Raw genomic sequence first — 18,626 nt, 5'->3', positions numbered from 1 at the left:
TTAAATGAATCGCTAGAATGAACCATACCCGACCTAGACATTGTGAGGTCAATTAGGTTACGATCATGTATATGCAATGACATCTCCTCATATGGATCATTGTTCATTTGTTCACCTTCATCATCACTTTCTCCAGCCTCAAAATTACCACTGTCATTGCCACAATCCTCACTTGGTGGGCTTAAATCATCACTATGTTCATCAGAATCAACATCATCACTATCAACTTCCATATTTTCATTTTCATCATTAATGTCATTATAGGAAGCCAATCTGCATTTTGTGTCCATCTAATGCTGGATTTTCCCTTTCTTCTATTCATTCACACAATGGATCATCTTTCTGAAATATGTTGTCAAGATTAATAGGATTGAAACTTGCTTCAATTTCTTCTTGATTTCTTCTCATTTCATTTCTCATCCTCAACATCATATTGTAAAATGTATAGACAAGTTTATGTAACCTATTATATCTGAGTCTATTCCTTTTCTTTGTATGAATGTTGCTAAATGTGCTCCAAATTCTATCACAATTTGTGGTTGGAGTTGTTTGGTTGAGAACATATCATCCACAATTCATCTATTTATGCCAACAGTAAAAATAAAAAAATTATGCTCGTAAAAAGTGTTTTAAATACACTAGTATAAAAAATATGAGAAATATTATTTTACCTAGATTCATTTTAGACCAAGTTGCTTGAGCTTGAGGTGTACCAAATGTCTCTGACTTATTTCTATCAAGAAGCAATTGTGTAACATAAAATATGTCAATATATAAATGTATAATCTTAAATTATAATTTAAAAGATTAAAATATAAGATTTCAATGTGAACCTGATTAAAAGCTTTAATTTTTTATCCATGTCTCTTTCAAGTTTCATGATGACACTACTAGTTCCATCAAATGTTTCTTTATACACATCAGTCTCGTGTTCAACTCCATATTGAAATTATGGGTTAAGAAAATAACTTATAAATTTATTGAAGTATAAATATTAGAATGAAGATATGAAATTAATAATCATATTATAAAATTGAATATAAATTCTACTAACATACCTACAGAGTGAATATCAGAGTGCATGAATTTCCATTTCTTATGTATTATGTCATTGTATTGAGAATGATAGCGGAAATTTTTTTGAATGGATTGTTTATCTCAATTAATCGCTTCATAAAGAAAACTCATTGTGAACTTTGTATCACCATCCACCAACCTTAATTCTATAACTATAGGTTCGAAAACTTTCAATATGTTATTAGCGCTACTCTAGAATTCATGATCCAAAATAATCTTCCTTGCTTCAATTGCTGGCTCATTCTTTTGTTTGTAAAATTTAGATTTTCTGAATTCTTTGGAGTTGAACATTTGTTTCAGACCTTACTTTTGATTCATAATTTCTTGAAGTTGCAAGAACATTGTAGCAGACCAAGTGATGCTAGGACGAACAATCTCTCTACCTCCAGTATATTTTTTCATAAGATTTACTGTCCATATATGGTTATAGATGAAGGTTGTCACCATATTTACATCCTCCAATGATTTTTGCACACTTTTATTTTTTCCAATATCCTCCAAACAAAGATCCAAACAATGAGCTGAGCATGCAGACCAATATAAATGTGGTCTTTTTTCCATCAACTTTTGGCCAGTGGCTTTAAGCCATTTTTCATTATCCGTAACAATTTGAATGACATACTCTTCACCCACTTTATCCATGATTTTATTCAACAATTGGAAGTAGTAATCTGTTTTTCTGCTACCAACATCAGAGGCATCAATAGAATTTGTAAAAATTGTTCCTTTGCTGGAGTAAACTAGAAAGTTCATAATGTGCTTGTGGTTTATACTATCAGTCCAACCATCACACAATATCGTTACCTCAGTCTCCTTCCATGTGTGTTTCAATGTTTTAATCTATTCTTGCATATTGTTATACTTCACCTTCAAACATACAGTTGAAATTTCATAAGGAGTTGGATATTTAACTCCTTGACCAACCTCGGCTGCTGCAACAATTAAATTATGAAACTAGGGAGATATGGTTACATTCATGGACACACGTTCATATATTATAAAGTTTCCCACAGATTCTCTAAGCTTCTTCCTCGCTGCATCCATAAAACGGCCAGTTATCTTAGGTTATTTCGCGCTTCTGCTCCTCACCAGATCAATATCTGTAGACCTTAAATTAAAATCAATATCTTACAATCTTGAAGCATCACTACCACTTGTGTGAGATCTTCCACCTTGTTCATATATATTCCCAGACCCCCTCGTTTGTTGCCTAAAATGTTGCATTTGTTCCAATTCATATTGTGAATTAAAGCTTGATTTTTTAGCTTGCCTCACTTGCTCATCAATATAGTCATCAAGACCTTCTTCATTATTATCTCCTCTTAATTTTGCTTCAAACTCATCTTTTCTATCTTTTAGTCAAGTTTTTCTTCTTTCCCATCCAAGAGTAGTTTCATCATGCTTTCTCTAACCACACTAGTGACTCTAGGGCAACCTTCAACTTGTCCTTTATAATGGGCTATATGTTGCTTCAATCTAGTAATACCTCCTTTGATCACTTTTCCACAAAGATTACATTTAATATTATTTCGATGTTTAGGTACTTGTGTTCCAAAATGCCATCCAATATCTTCACTTGGAGCACCCTCTAACATTTTAACTGGTTCTACTCTTGGAGGCATTAGAAAAATTTTATACTACCTGAATGCAAAAAAACCTATATAAGTTTAGAACAATTATCAATAAAAATAATATAATCAATTATCAATAAATTGATTTTCTAAAGAAATATAATACATAAAGCCCATTAGCACATTTAAAAAACTATCAATGACATATGCAATTAAGAAAAGTGTAATATCCATGTACATTAGTGTAAATGATAATTAAATATAAATGATGAATGATGCAAATACAATATATAAAACTCATTTACTTGTAGTACGAACCTTTTTTTCTATATCAAAAAAAGGTTGTCGGTGACACGTGTTTAAAATTGTCAGTGCCAAATTGCAACTATAAAGACCCATAATAACAAAATTCATCTAGTTTCCTAACAGTGCTAAAACAACAATGGCATATTTAGAAATTAAACATTATATTCTCTCCACTCAATATATAAAATTATAAATCCCTAATTCACCATATACAAATTCTCTCTTATTCAATCAGAGTGCCAATCTATTCTCTATCAAATTCTCTATATACAAATTCTTTTTCCCTCACCCCTTTAGCCCTCTCTTATTATCTCCACTCTAAACTCATCTCATCTCTTACTCTCACTATCTCACACGCAAGAACAAGAACAGAGACGAGATGAAGATAAAAACTAGAAATAGAGAAGAAGATAACAAGAGTTGAGATGAAGATTTCTAGAAAGAAAAAAACTTTTTACCTTAAAATTGCGTCTACGATGATGTTGGTCTGTCGGATGGTGGTTTTGTTGAAGATTTATGATAGATGAGATGAATATAGAAAGAGAGAAGAAGACCTAGAAAATGGGAAAACAAGGTCACAGGTTCATTGCATAAGTGAGCATGTGAGTGAATTTGTCTTGGAATCTTATCTTTTCATTACTTTTATTTCTACTCTACTCCGGATATACATCTACTTTTACTTTTTTTAGGAAAAACTTGTCTTGAAATCTTGTCTACCATTAAAGTTAGATGACTAAATTTGAAAATTGAAAGCCAAAAACGGAACATGATAGGAAAAAACAACATTGCAGTTATGAATTCGTCCCGTTGCGGCCGTAACACTGTTCTGTTGCGGTATTTGAAGTGAATTTCATTCACATCGCAATTGTGGTGCATTGTCGATGCGGTGTCAGCCGCATCCATATTGTTGCGACTGCAATACCTAATGCAGACCGCATTTTCAATCCCTGCTTCTACTCAATATTAGATCCCTGCTTCACCTCAAAGAGCAAGGTGGATGAGAAAACCTCAGTCTATGCCTTATTAGCTCATTCATTTTCAAATGTTTGGCCAGAAATGCATATAACTAGAACATGATATAGTTGTGTTTCAATAACATAACTGACAGATTTAAGCAAAAGAAAGCTACCATTATTGCAGTAAATACTAAGATACCTATCGAAACCTAAAGTATCTCAAAGATTCTCCAGCCGTGGGCATTCTTTTCCCTAGTAACAATACCACTTTTATGGAATTCTCAAACTCATTTTGGGGAGTTTGCTTGGATATTAGAAAATCAGTGATATAGTGGTGTTTCTTCCTAGGTGCTTCTCTTATTTCCGGGAAAAATAAGAAGCAAACAATAGTCTCTATGTCATCAGCAGAGGCAGAATATAGAGCATTAGTCACGGCTTCTTGTGAAGCTCAGTGACTTCTATTTTCACTCAAAGATTTTGGAATTTCTCACTCCTCGCTAGGGACCTTATATTGCGACAACAATTATGCCATACACATTGCTGTTATTCTAGTATTTTATGAATGAACCAAACAAATTGAAATTGATTCACATGTCGTAAGGGAAATAGTTCGAAATTGTACTTTGAACTTGCTCCCCATCTCTTCTTCATCTCAACTTGTTGACATCTCCACCAAGCCCTTGCCTCATCATCTTTTTACTCTCTGATTTGAGAGCTTGGCATGCTTAATTTTCACGTGCCTCCATCATCAATAGGAAACATAGCATCCTACCTTCACAAGGAAGAAAACGAAACTTAACCTCCAAATTTCAAATGTTAGTTAGCTTTTAAACGCCAAAGTCTATTAGTTAAATTGAGTTAGTTAGGTAGTTTTTGTAAGACTAAGATGGCAACTAAGAGGGGGTGAATTAGTTGTCTTAAATCTATGATAGATTTTTCTGCAAATTTCAGAGTTAGTAGCATCGGAAAAGGTATGCAGAAAAATATTAAGTAAATTTAAGGAGATAAATGAGAAGAGAGTACTCAAGGAGTTTTATATTGGTTCACCTTCTTTTCCACTGAAGGTTACATTCAGTACTCTTGCAGCACAAGAGATTTTTTCACTTGATATTAAGAGTAGTAATTACAAATTCTCACCCCTAGACTTCCTTATACCTTACTCACTCTCTAATACCTATGTCACTCTTTGGAAAACAACCTTTCCAAGTGACTCTATCCCCTTTCTTATCACACTCTTGTGATAAATGTAAGAGTGAGATGACAACTAAGAGGAGGGTGAATTACTTGCCTTAAAACATTGACAGATTTTTCTACAATTATTGGAGATAGTAGCAACATAAAAGGTTATACAGATAAGGGAGAAGAAAGTACTCAGAGATTTTTATATTGGTTCACCTTCTTGTCCACCGAAGGATACGTCCAGTACTCTTGCATCACAATAGATTTCTTCACTAGATATCAAGAGTAGCAAATACAAATTCTCACCCCAATATTTTCTTGTAGCTTACTCACTCTCTAATACATATATCACTCTTTGGAAAACACCCTTTCCCAATGACTCTATCCCCTTTCTTATCACACCCTTGTGAAATAAAGTAATTCAATAATTTGAATGAAGAAAAATTTAACTATGGCAAGGATTGCCTTTACAAGATTTGAAACTATGAACTCTTCAGTCCAATAACCATTTATACACACTTTATAATAATGCTCAGAAAATTTGAATATCTTCGAAAAACTACACTTGAAGCAAATTCATAAAATATAATCTGAAAGTTAAGAACAAGTTGCAAAAAGTGTAGAACAAGTATTTCAGAAAAGTTTAGATTGTGTACATGAGTTATTTTATGTTTATGAGTTTCAATGTCTTTAAATAGGCTTTCCAATTAGCCATAGCACCTCTATGAAAATGTATGAATTGATTGGGATGAAACTATTTTATTTTGGAGTGAAAGCTTGTGTAGTTTGAATTTGAAAACTCATGCAACAACTCTCAGTAATCGATTATAGCAATGACGTAATTGAGTACCCAAACATTATGTTCAACTGAGTAATTGATTATCTCACAGTGTAATCTATTACCCAAACATTTTGTCCACTGAATAGTTGATTATCATACAGCGTAATCGATTACTTACAGGATGTAATCGATTACCCAAGTATTCTATTCAACTGAATACCTGATTACTGCAATGTGTAATCGATTACTCAAATGGGTGTAATTGATTACCCTATTCAATTTTTGTTGGGTAACTCGTCTCTCACTATGTAACCTGTTACTTAGTTCTAGTAACCCGTTACGTAGTCATAGTAAATTGTTACACAGTATTTTGAAAATTGTTTTCATTTATACTTGTAGTTTTCAATTTTCTCTAAAAATACTTTTGTGCATTACTACTATTTGTATATAATAAAGTATAAGGATAGAATTACTTAGTTAGTTCCTTGAAGCTTTACTTAGTTCTAATTCCTTGAAGCGTTACTTAGTTCTAATTCCTTGAAGCGTTACTTAGTTCTAATTCCCTGAAGATTTTAACATCTCAAACAATTTCTTTTCCTTTCACATTTGATGTTAAACGATTCTTCCTAAAGTTCAAGTTGCAATAAAATACTTTAACAAGTTCAGGATAATAGGCATTTGATTCTTCAAAGAAATAAAAAGATCTTGTTGCCTAAGTAGAATAAGGAAAGGGAAATCTTCAAACTCAAAGTTACCTACATTACCATATTAGGAGCAAATATGGAGTGTCCAAGGAAATGTTCTAAGAAAACTTTGTGTTGTTCATCATTGGTGAGAAGACGTGCCAAATCTAGAAGGTTAGCTTCAAAAGTTGAAGAACCTTGCTTCTTTTGAGACACATTGGTACGTTGCTTCTTAGCCCTTGATGATGAAGCCATTGATTGAGGTTTTTGAAAAGTTAGGTTTTTGAGTTTTTGAGAAATTTTGGGATTTTTAATTTAGGCCACTAAACATGAAATCTATGGAATAGTAGTGTTTAGAATTGAAAAAGTAAATGAAACGACTCAAAAATCATGCAAAATGGATCAAAAATGAAGATTTTAGAGCAAAACTAGGGTAAACACGAAAAGAGAGGTTTGAGGAAGAAGAAGTGTTTGAAAAATGAGGAGGGAAACTTAAATGCTGGCCAGAGTAATCGGTTACTCAAAGTGAATAATCGGTTACTCAACATAGAAAATTTCCAGATTTCAAACAACAACCTTAGGTAATCGAATGCGCAGATGGGTAATTAGTTACTGAAAGTCCATGCTCAATGTCATAATCGGTTACTCTCTAGAGTAATCGGTTACTGCCCTAGAATTTCGAATTTTCAAGCATGCTAATGCCTGATAATCGATTATTTACCAGAAGTAATTGATTATATACCCCAGAAATGAAAATTTGGACAAAATTAAGCTATTTTAAGTACAAGTAGGCATAAGATTAAAATAATGTAGGAAACATATAATCATATACAAGCATTTACGACAAGTAAACTTCATCAAGAATGCCTAATTCTCGTTTAATTTTATAAAAAGGTTCTTTTGTCAGGGGTTTAGTAAATATATCTGATATTTGATCATGAGTATCAACAAATCCTACAGACACATCTTTGTTTTGGACATGGTTCCTAAGGAAGTAATGTCTTATATCTATGTGCTTGGTTCTAGAATTCATTACTGGATTCTTTGTGAGATCTATAGCACTAGTATTGTCTTTAGGGGAATGCAGCCTAAGTCTAAGACACTATCTCGTAATTGTTATTTAAGCCACAACACTCGGGCACAATAACTACCTGCCTCTATGTACTTTGCTTCAGCAGTCATTAGGGCAACACAAGCTTATTTCTAGCATGACCATGAGACCAGTGCATTTCCTAATATATGAGAAGTACCAGTTGTACTTTTTCTCTCACTTTTGCATCCAACAACATCTGAATCTGAATATCCAACCAAATCACATGTACTTCCTTTTGGATACCATAATCCAACGTGAGTTGTGCCTTGTAGATATTTCATGATTCTTTTGACAGCAACTAAATGTGATTATTTTGGTTTTGATTGATAACGAGCAAACAAACAAACACTAAACATTATATCAGGTCTACTGGCAGTTAAATAAAGTAGGGAACCAATCATACCTCGATACTTTGATATGTCAATGCATTTTCTAGCTTCATATGTATCGATGTATCTACCAGAACCCATAGGAGTGGCTATTGGCTCGCAGTCATCCATTTCAAATCTTTACAGCAAATCTCTACAATATTTGCATTGACTTACGAAAATATCATCATTGAGTTGTTTGATTTGCAGTCCAAGGAAGTATTTAACTTCCTCATCATAGACATTTCAAACTCCCCTTGCATCATTTTGCCAAAATCACTACACAAAATCTCATTAGTAGAACCAAAAATAATATCATCAACATATATTTGAACAAGAAGAGTATGATGATTTATTTTCTTAATAAAAAGTAGTGTCGACCTTTCCTTTAGTAAAACCTTTTTCAATTAGAAAGTTTGTTAGACGATCGTACCAAGCACAATGAGCTTGATTTAAACCATAGAGAGATTTCTTTAGTTTATAAACATGAGAATGATGTTTGAAGTCTTCAAAACCTGGAGGTTGTTCTACAAACACTTCTTCTTGTATATAACCATTAAGAAATGCATTCTTTATGTCCATTTGATAAACTGAAAATTTAGAGAGCAAGCATATGCAAGTAATAACCGAATAGCTTCATTTGATATAACTTCTTCTTGTGCTACCAGTCTAGCTTTATTTCTAACGATAATTCTATTTTCATCTGATTTATTACGAAATACCTAACGAGTTCCACTAACATGCCTATTTTCTGGTCTATGAACAAGTTCCCAAACTTCATTTCTCTCAAAATGGTTTAACTCTTCCTGCATAGCAAGAATCCAGTGTTCATCCTCGATTGCATCATCAATCTTGGAAGGTTCTATTTGAGAAATGAAGGCTATGTTTAAACAAGCATCATTTAGCTTTAAACGAGAAGTGACACCCTTACTTATATCGCCAATAATTTTGTCAATAAGATGATCTCGATGAGTTCTCCATTCTTTGGGTAAATCAGAATGAATATGCTCTTCTTGAGAAGATAGAGTATCATTCATTTTCAAATGCTCAGTATTGGTTGTTGCATTGGTAAAAGACTATTTTGTTAAAGGGGAACTTAGCAAGTCCTCTTCATCAAGAGTTAGCTCATCCTTTATTATAGGATTGGTTTCATCAAAAGACACATGAACGTTCTTCCATATCTAGAGTTCTTTTGTTAAAAATTCTATAAGCTTTACTCGTAAGAGAGTAGCCTAGGAAAAGTCCTTCATCGACTTTTGCGTCAAACTTGCCTAAGTTCTCTTTACCATTATTTAAAACAAAACATTTACAACCAAATACATGCAAATGAGAAATGTTTGGTTTTCTACCTTTAAAGAGTTCATAGGGGGTTTTCTTGAGAATTGGTCTTATAAGAATTCTATTTGAAACATAACATGATGTACTAACTACATTAGACCAAAAATATTTTGGGAGATTAGTTTCAGTCAACATTGTACGAGCAAGTTCTTCTAAGGACTGATTCTTTCTCTCTACAACACCATTTTGTTGTGGTGTTCTACGAGCGGAAAAATTGTGATTGATACCAAGATCATCACAAAATTCTTCAAAAGAAGCATTTTGAAATTCTCCCTCGTGATCACTTCTTATAGCAGCAATTTTCAGTGAATTTTCATTTTGAACTGTTTTAGCATATTTTCTAAAGGCGCTAAATACTTCATTCTTATGAACTAAAAATAGAGTCCAAGAATATATCTTGAATAATCGTCTACTATAACCAGAGCATAGTAGTTACCACCATAACTTTTGGTCCTTGAGGGACCAAATATGTCCATGTGTAGTAATTGCAATGGTCTATCGGAAGAAACCATATACTTAAGTTTGAAAGAGGTTTTTGTTTGTTTACCCATTTGACAAGCACTACATAGTTTGTCTTTAACAAACTTCATTTTGGGTAAACCAACAACTAAATCTTTCTTGATCAATTTATTCAAATGAACCATATGAATATGAGCAATTCTCCTATGCCAAAACCATGCATCATGATTATTATTAGCAACTAAACATTTTAATTTGATCGGGTTTACCACATTCAAAACATGTGAAATTTTGGTTTGAAGTGGAGGAGTCATTATTCTTAGTGAATTTCTTCATTTGTCCAGTTTTAGTGCCTTTGTTCCTTTTAAGGAATTTGATGAACTTCTTTACAAAAAGACTCATGTCTTTCATCTCTTCCTTTTCTGATTCATCTCCTGATGAATCATATCTATCTACCTTCGCTTTGAGAGAGATATTTTTCTTCTTCTTTTCATGCTCTTCATGTTGCTCAAGTTGGTTGAGTTCCAATTCGTGTTCGTGCAATTTACCAAACAAAGCAGCCACAAACATTTTTGATAAACTTTTCTTTTCAGAAAGGGCTGTTATTTTGGTTGCCATGTTCTGGTGAGTGATCTTACAACTTTTAAGATCAAGTCACTGTTTGATAAAGTTTTTCCAAGTGCAATGAGATGATTTGTAAGGTGAGTAAATCTCTTTTGTAAATCTAGTATTTTCTCTCTAGACTTCATACGGAACATTTTGTATTCTTGGAGAGTGTGTTGGGTCTCGACCTTTTAACTTCCTCAGTTCCTTCGTGTGTAGTTTCTATAGTATCCCACATTTCTTTAGCAGATTTGTAGTTTGATACTCTAAAATCGATGCCAAGTGTGGAAGTGAGGATGTTCTTTTCTTTGAGATTGTATTGCACCTTCTTTTTGTCTTCATCATTCCATGAAGATTTTGGCTTTACTTCCCTTACACAATTGACAATTGTGAAGGGTTCATACGGTCCATCCTCAATCGCATTCCAAATGTCCAGATATTAAGATTCTATAAAGATTCTCATTTTGATTTTCCAGAAGTCATAGCATTCTTCAATAAAGCTTGGAGGGCAATTGATGTTTGAACCTTCTCCCATAAATGATCTTGCAGCCATCTTAGATACAGGATCAGACTTGAGATAAATTACTCAAAAACATGTTTGGTGCCAATTGTAAGACTGAGATAGCAACTAAGAGGGGGTGAATTAGTTATCTTAAAACGTTGACAGATTTTTCTGCAATTGTTGGAGTTAGTAGCAGCGGAAAAGGTTATGCAGAAAAATATCAAACAAATTTAAAGAGATAAGGGAGAGGAGAGTACTCTTGCAGCACAATAGATTTCTTCACTAGATATTAAGATTAACAATTACAATTTCTCACTCCGAGATTTCCTTGTACCTTACTCACTCTCTAATACCTATATCACTCTTTGGAGAATACCATTTCCAAGTGACTCTATCCCCTTTCTTATCACACCCTTGTGAAAGAAAGTAATTCAACAATTTGAATGAAGAAAACTTTAACTATGGCAAGGATTGCCTTTACAAGATTTGAAACTATGAACTCTTGAAATCCAATAACCTTTTATACACACTTAATAATAATGCTCAGAAAGTTTGAATATCTTTGAAAAACTACACTTGAAGTAACTTCAGAAAATATAATCTGAAAGTTAAGAACAAGTTGCAAAAAGTGCAGAACAAATATTTCAGAAATGTTTAGATTGTGTATATGAGTTGTTTTATGTTTGCGAGTTTAAATGCCTTTAAATAGGCTTTCCAATCAGCCATAGAACCTCTATGAAAAGTTATAAATTGATTGGAATGAAACCATTTCATTTGAAGTGAAATCTTGTGCAGTTTGAATATGAAAACTGGTGCAACAGCTCTCAGTAATCGATTACAACATTGACGTAATCGGTTACCCAAACATTTTGTTCAATTGAATAATTGATTATCACACAGTGTAATCGATTACCCAAAGGTTGTAATCAATTACCCAAACATTTTGTCCACTGAATAATTGATTGTCATACAGTGTAATCGATTTATCACAGGATGTAATCCATTACCCAAGTATTTTGTTCAACTGAATACCTGATTATTGTAATGTATAATCGATTACTCAAATGGGTGTAATCGATTACCTTATTCAGTTTTTTTTGGTTAACTCGTTTCTCACTCATGTAACTTTTACTTAATTTCGGTAACCTATTACTTAGTCAGAGTAACTTGTTACTTAGATCTAGTAACCTATTACACAATATTTTGAATTTTTTTCATTTATACTTGTAGTTTTCAATTTTCATTTAAAATATTTTTGAGCATTACTACTAATTGTATATTATAGAGTATAAGTATAGAAGTACATATAGACTTAGATTCTAAATTCTTTCAAGCTTTATCTTCATTGTCTTCATAAGTATTCTTCCTTTTCTTCTTTATGTGATGTTGGTGTCTTTATCAATATTGTGTCAAGGTCAGGAGCAAGATCTTCTTCACAATCTCCCCCTTTTTGATGATCACAAACCAATATCTTCTTGACAGTATAGTTTTTTGATAGTAGCATACTTTGTAATATTTTGACATGACTTGAGTATGCTCCCCTTATTTTGTATGTTCCCCCTTTGATTTGGAGTTATGTGCCTGAAAGAATTTTAGACAGAAAATACATTTTCCCAACTTTTCTCCCCATTTGACTTTATCAAAAAAGAAACGTCAAGAGTCTAACACACATTATATGTATAAAGCAAACAAAAATGTAATCATAGCATAAAACTAAAAATATTTTCATACTTTTTTGAACAAACAAAAAGTGAGGGGGAAGCACAAATTGAGGGGGAGTAGTGCAACTAGAATATGTTGATTTTTAAAATCTATCACCAACTGAATCAATTTTACTTATAATATCAACAGTCGAAATTTTGAACTGACTTTGGTCTACTGGGAATGATATTATATGCACATTCAACATACATTATACATCACCTTTAATGTAAAAAAATACATAAAGATCATCTTCATTTCTTAGCATATTTCTCACATGGTAACATTTATGCTAGAGCATGTTTTCCTATAAAGCTCTATTTTAATTAGTTTATTAGATAATAATGCTAGAGTCTAGAACCTCTATTAACTAAATTAATGGACAAGATTTTAACCTTCAATAATTTACTTATATATCAAAATTATAAAATAAAAAGTTGGTATAATATAGATATTCTTTCATCCTAGGATAATGAGCTAATTATTTTCGATTAAAAATATATTTATTAATTATTTTTCTGACCAATTATTACTCATGACACATATTGTGAGATAGAAGATATGCTCTCCTAAATTCTAAGTGAACAAAGATCTAATGTTCTAAGTCATGTCTCACGCTAATGATAATTAAACAAAAATAGAAAAAAATAATAAATTTTTAAAAAGGGTTGGGCAGAGTGTCTTAAAATAACAACTATTTTTTCTATGTGTTTCTCTAGCCTGCAGTGGTACTTCATTGGGATAACCAAGACAATTTTTTGTGATATTTCTTGCTTTATGAACTTGCAAATTTCAGCTCATACAATGCAGAAACAGAAGTACTAGTCTGTTTGACATGTTACCTAAAATATATAGAAAACAAAATTTTATAGCTGTTGCTCAACCACTACTCACTTTTTAGGTTTGTATCACACATGTGAACTATAATTGCTCTTTATGAATAATCTCTATTTTTAACTTGTGCATCATTTGTCAATCTTATACTTCACTATTTTTAAATTAAGAATCAATATACTATAGAGGAAAATGAAAACAACACCTATTAAAGAAAAGATGATAAAATCTTAACTTATATGGTTCAGACATTTGTAGAGACATGTAAAAACCCCACTAAAGACAAACACAAACTTACTAAGATACAGGCTATATATTAAGTTATGCTATCTGTCTCCTATCTTGTTGAGGATTAAATTATTTACAGTTTGTTTTTGGTGAGATTTTGGGTACTTAAGTGAATATGTGAAGGATGATTATTTTGTTAAAACTAGAACATTATTCACTAAGTGTTTGTTTGAGAGTTGAATTTTGGAGGGGAATGAAGGGAAAAAAAGGATTGAAAGTCATCTCACAAATATATTTCATGACTCACAAGTCTTCTGTTTCCCTTCCTTACCCTCTAAAATTCAACTCTCAAACTAACCCTAAATCTCATAACCAATTAATCAAGAATTTCTAACTTTTCCCCGGCACTTCTAAAGATTAGAGATAGCACTTGAAAGTTGAAAGTAACTAACACGTTTGACTCTTAAGCACAGCTCATCATATCACTCAGAATACGATGCCTTATGTTGTGGCCTCTAGCAAAGCCTAACCGTGGATTTAAGAGCATCTCTAAATATCACATTCATCTTAGTCATGTACAATATTTTATAATTTAATAACATTCTTAGAAATTAAGAATAACATCTATTTTTTTCTTACAATGACAAACATTATTCTTATTCTTACTTAGGTTTATCATCTTTTCCAACAACCAATCATACAATTTCTCTCTTCTCTTTTTTCCCTTTTGGGTTCACATATTTTGATAAGAATAACTATAATAATATTCTTGTTGAATAAGTATTCTTAATAAATAAATAAAATCTTACATTGGCAAATGAGAGAAAAATGTTCTTATTTCAATAAGAATGATATAATAATAAAGCAATGGAGATGCTCTAATGCATTTACAACATATAGGGAACCATAACCACAGTAGGAACAAAGCAACCTCACAAAAAAATAAGAGGTTTACTCTTTCTTGGGCAGTCATTTTCAGAAAATTGGTCTAGAGCTTTTAAGTCATACCCTTTGATCTCTTTTAGGTACTGGTGGGTCTTTATTGAGTCCATAAAACCCATTTTCAACTGTTTCCAATGGAAAACTCTATTGCCAACATTGCTCAATTATCACTTTCCAAACATAAATAATCAGACAAGAGTCCTGAAGGTTAAGAGATAATTCATCCAACCAAAAATAGTTCTTTTAACCACTCATCAACTATATTTGTTAAGGTCAAGTGCCCCAACAGGATGAAAACTCATCTTAACACATTTTTCCTTATATCCTTTGCTAAATGCATTTCCAGTTCACTTTATGATAATGACAAAAGCTCAAAGCAAGCTAGGTTTGAATCCCATCTCTAGGTATAGATTAACTTAAAGTAAGTGTTCACATTAGTTCTCTTTCCCTAAGATTGATTTTTGTGCTTTCACATGAACATGTATCTTCAGTTGTAATATCTATACATTGTCCATATAAAGATTTATACATATTCACTACATATTCATTTGGATTACTTTTTTTAAGAATCAATAATGATTGAATATGAATGATATATGATACAATAACGGTATATAAAACTCATATATTGTCAGTGTACACATTTTTCTCTTATTAATATATGGCATGACAACACCATTGAATTAAATTATTTGTAAGTGGAGAGATAACCAATGTTTATACATAGAGTTCATAATTAATTTTATACTTACTGTGGTACTTTAAGTTCAATGTTCATATTGTCAAGGTGGGAAAATGTAAAATATGACTAGGCCTACTCAATGCCAATCTAGAGGTTCAGCCTTAGCACAACTTAATAAGGTTATTGTCACCTTGTAACATCCGGGACACAAGTTTAAATCTTAGATATAGTCTCTATAATTGTAAGAATAAAGTTGAGTATATTTACCCTCTTCTAACCTTACCAAGTAAGAGGCTCATACACAAAGTTCTCACCTAATGAGATATGCGGAAGGTATATATACAGTCTTACCCCATAATAATTGTTTCAAGGATTTGAACACATAACTTCCAAGTCACAAGACAGCAACAACCATAACGTGGCACCTAGGCTCACCCTCACATGGGAGCATCCCATTACCTAGAGCTAGAGGGATATTATTTGTTATTAGGTCTGGTTTCATCTTCTACAAGAGTTTCATTTATCCAACTAACCAATGTATCATTAAGGGTTTGTTTGAGACTTGGATTTTGGAGGAGTAGGAAGGGAAAGAGAAGGCTTGAGAGTCATCTCACAACTGTATTTCATGTCTCTCAAATCTTCCCTTTCCCTTCCTTTTCCTCCAAAATCCAACTTCCAAACTAACCCCAAGGAGAAAGGACCATTCCCCTCTTTGATTAGAAATCTCCATTCACAGTTCCTATTCTTCACAAAGGGGGAGATTGGAAGTGATAAACAAAGGAAACCTATTAATATTGCTTATTGACAAAAAAAATCATATTTAAGATATAAAAATTGCACTGGAAAGATAACTCAAGGTAGAATTACAAGTTTACAACTCATCTGTCTACTCAGTATTAGATCCCTGCTTCACCTCAAACAGCAAGGTGGATGAGAGAATCTCAGTCTATGCCTTATTGGCTCATTCATTTTCAAATGTTTGGCCAGAAATGCATAAAACTAGAACATGATATAGTTGCATTTCAATAACATAACTACCAGATTTAAGCAAAAGAAAGCTACCATGATTGCAGTAAATACTAAGCTCATTGTTGATGAGGGAAATTAAGAACATCAATAGACACATGATTAACAGAAGGCGACTGCATCTGCTGGTCCTGAGCTTTACTCCTCTTGAACGGTGGCTCTGGTGAATGCGAGACTGATGATGCACTGACCCATGAATCGTTTGAGCTATCACAACTGAAAGATGCATCAATGACACCACCTGGGCTACTTGGTTCAGATAGGCACTTCCGTTTCGGGTGAAGATTGTGGATGCCTTCATCGCAAACTAATAATTTCAGTATGAGTTTGTGGCACTGGTTCACTTGTTCCTGTTAGATAACCATCATTTTTCAATTATTCCTTAAATCAATAGCAGATTTGAAAAATCAAGAAATATATTTAAGGTAGAAAGACGGAACCAATGAAGTTTAAGAGACAAACCTCTCTAATCTTGAGTAAACCCAGAAATTGATCAACATACTCAGTTGCATTAAATGGTTCAATCTCTTTAATAACATGGACCATTGTAGCAGCAGCCAGCGTAGAAGGAAGATAACTCATAACCCTTGAATCTAAAATAAATTGTAACATTGTATGCACATATCAGTAATCTACGTGGCATGACTCTGATTGGTTTTAACATGAATATTTACAATCAAGGATCTCATTTATTAGCATTAGTAGAAACTACAAAGTAATATTTCTTACCTGCAATGACATTAAGAAGAACTCGCTCACAACGCGACAGAAACTCCCAATGCAAGCAGCTCTTTAAACCAAGCCTTCTGACAATGTGTTCAAAGAAGGAAATTGGGGTCACTGGACTCATCCTCCAATTAAGAGCAGACAACACTATGAGCTCAATTCTCTGTATTGTCTTCGCTTCAAATGCAAAACTTGATTCCTCGACCTAATTAAAAGACACAAAAATCCTCCTACATTTAAACACTGACGCTAATACACAAACATAATCTACATAGTTGTTGCTTCAAACACAATTTTATTCTCCATACTTACGGAAAAAACACACAGGTGACAACCAAATACTATTAAACACCAATGCTAGTACACAAACACGCCGTTTAGTCTTTGCTTCAGACACAAAATTTGATTCCTCAAACCTAATAAACACACACAAAAACACCCTACATTTAACCACCAATACTAGTACAGAAACACACAATATGTGTATATAGTCTTTGCTTCAAACGCAAGCCTTGATTCCTCCATCAAATCAAAACACAAAAACCCCTACATGTAAAGACAAATGCTAGTACACAAAACATATAAAACAAAACAAAGTTATCATATTAACAAACACCTAGACTTCATTAAAAAACATACTTGAAGTTCCAAAAGGAGTGGCACATGGATCTCTTCCATTTTGGCAGCAATGGACAAACAAGCAATAGCAATGAGCTGTGACATCCATGGCTTATCATCCTGAAACCTAAGGTTTCTTATGAACCTATCAAAGTAATTCACAGCAAGAACAGTGGTCAAAGCAGAGAACCCAAAATGTGCACAAACTTTAGAAATCCAGTTCACAGCTTCAACACGGTGTTCATCTAAAAATCCATCAGAAATCAAATGGTTCAGATGGGTTTCTCTCTCTTTGGAGATTAAGTACACAAGCTCTTCATTTTCCCAGAACAAGTCATTCTCCAACAAAAGCAAAGGCAAAGATTGAAACTTTATCACTGATAATGAAGACCCATCATCATTTTTTGTCTCAAAATCAACACCCTTTGAAACAAAATCGTCTTCTTCTTCTTCCTCAAAGGTGTGTTGTTCTTCACATAAAAGGGTATCAAGGATTGAGGGAGTTTGTTGATGTGAATCCTGCGATTGTTGTTCTGTGAGAGCCATCTTCTTCTTCTAGAGAGAAGATGAAAATGAAAGGTTTCTTCATTGTACAAAAGAGAAAGAAAGCAGAGCCATTTTCATCTTTGCATACGTTTCTTCTCTCACTCGGTAACAGTGAATGACAGTCAATTAGAGAGAGACAAATGTAGTAATGAAAACAAAGGTTTTATCTGAGAACCGCTTCACGCTTGTCCTTTTCTTTCACTTTTTTAAAATTTTCTTTTATCCTTCACACTTTTTTATCCTATCAATGTAATTGGGGAAAATTTACATGAGTAATGTAGTTTGATTCTATTATTTCAAATATAATATAATTTTTGAAATAGTATAATTTTTTGAGGAATTATAGATGTCATGTACGACTTTGGTAAAGTAGCGGAGAGGAATGTGACTCTGTAGGGAAGTCGTGT

The 18,626-nt window shown here is 32.9% G+C and overlaps 1 protein-coding gene across 3 annotated transcripts; it reads right to left on the bottom strand.

Annotated features, from left to right (window-relative positions):
• Positions 1-3,896: 3,896 nt before the first annotated feature.
• Positions 3,897-18,372, bottom strand: LOC109341279 (cyclin-D3-2-like). Of its 3 annotated transcripts, none has more exons than XM_019579144.1 (5): positions 17,695-18,372; positions 17,059-17,260; positions 16,792-16,922; positions 16,375-16,679; positions 3,897-4,055 (listed from the first exon to the last, which is right to left on the bottom strand). In XM_019579144.1, exons 1-4 carry the CDS (start codon positions 18,217-18,219, stop codon positions 16,389-16,391), a joined length of 1,149 nt encoding a protein of 382 aa, XP_019434689.1. In that variant the 5' UTR covers positions 18,220-18,372; the 3' UTR covers positions 3,897-4,055; positions 16,375-16,388. The 3 variants fall into 3 exon arrangements, with proteins under 3 accessions (XP_019434689.1, XP_019434688.1, XP_019434687.1); XM_019579143.1 differs by lacking the exon at positions 3,897-4,055 and adding an exon at positions 16,118-16,337; XM_019579142.1 differs by lacking the exon at positions 3,897-4,055 and having other exon boundaries at positions 16,118-16,679.
• Positions 18,373-18,626: the final 254 nt, after the last annotated feature.

This window comes from Lupinus angustifolius, unplaced genomic scaffold (genome assembly GCF_001865875.1).
Source record: "Lupinus angustifolius cultivar Tanjil unplaced genomic scaffold, LupAngTanjil_v1.0 Scaffold_420, whole genome shotgun sequence".
In the NCBI taxonomy this organism is placed as follows: domain Eukaryota; kingdom Viridiplantae; phylum Streptophyta; class Magnoliopsida; order Fabales; family Fabaceae; genus Lupinus; species Lupinus angustifolius.
This window is presented reverse-complemented; position numbering and strand designations above follow the sequence as displayed.

Excerpts from the sequence above, each read along its gene's own strand:
- LOC109341279 (XM_019579144.1), bottom strand. The coding sequence starts at position 18,219 with ATGGCTCTCACAGAACAACAATCGCAGGATTCACATCAACAAACTCCC. Across the intron at positions 16,923-17,058 it reads TCTTCTTAATGTCATTGCAG|ATTCAAGGGTTATGAGTTAT; the intron begins GTAAGAAATATT and ends AATTTATTTTAG. Across the intron at positions 16,680-16,791 it reads GTTTACTCAAGATTAGAGAG|GAACAAGTGAACCAGTGCCA; the intron begins GTTTGTCTCTTA and ends GTTATCTAACAG.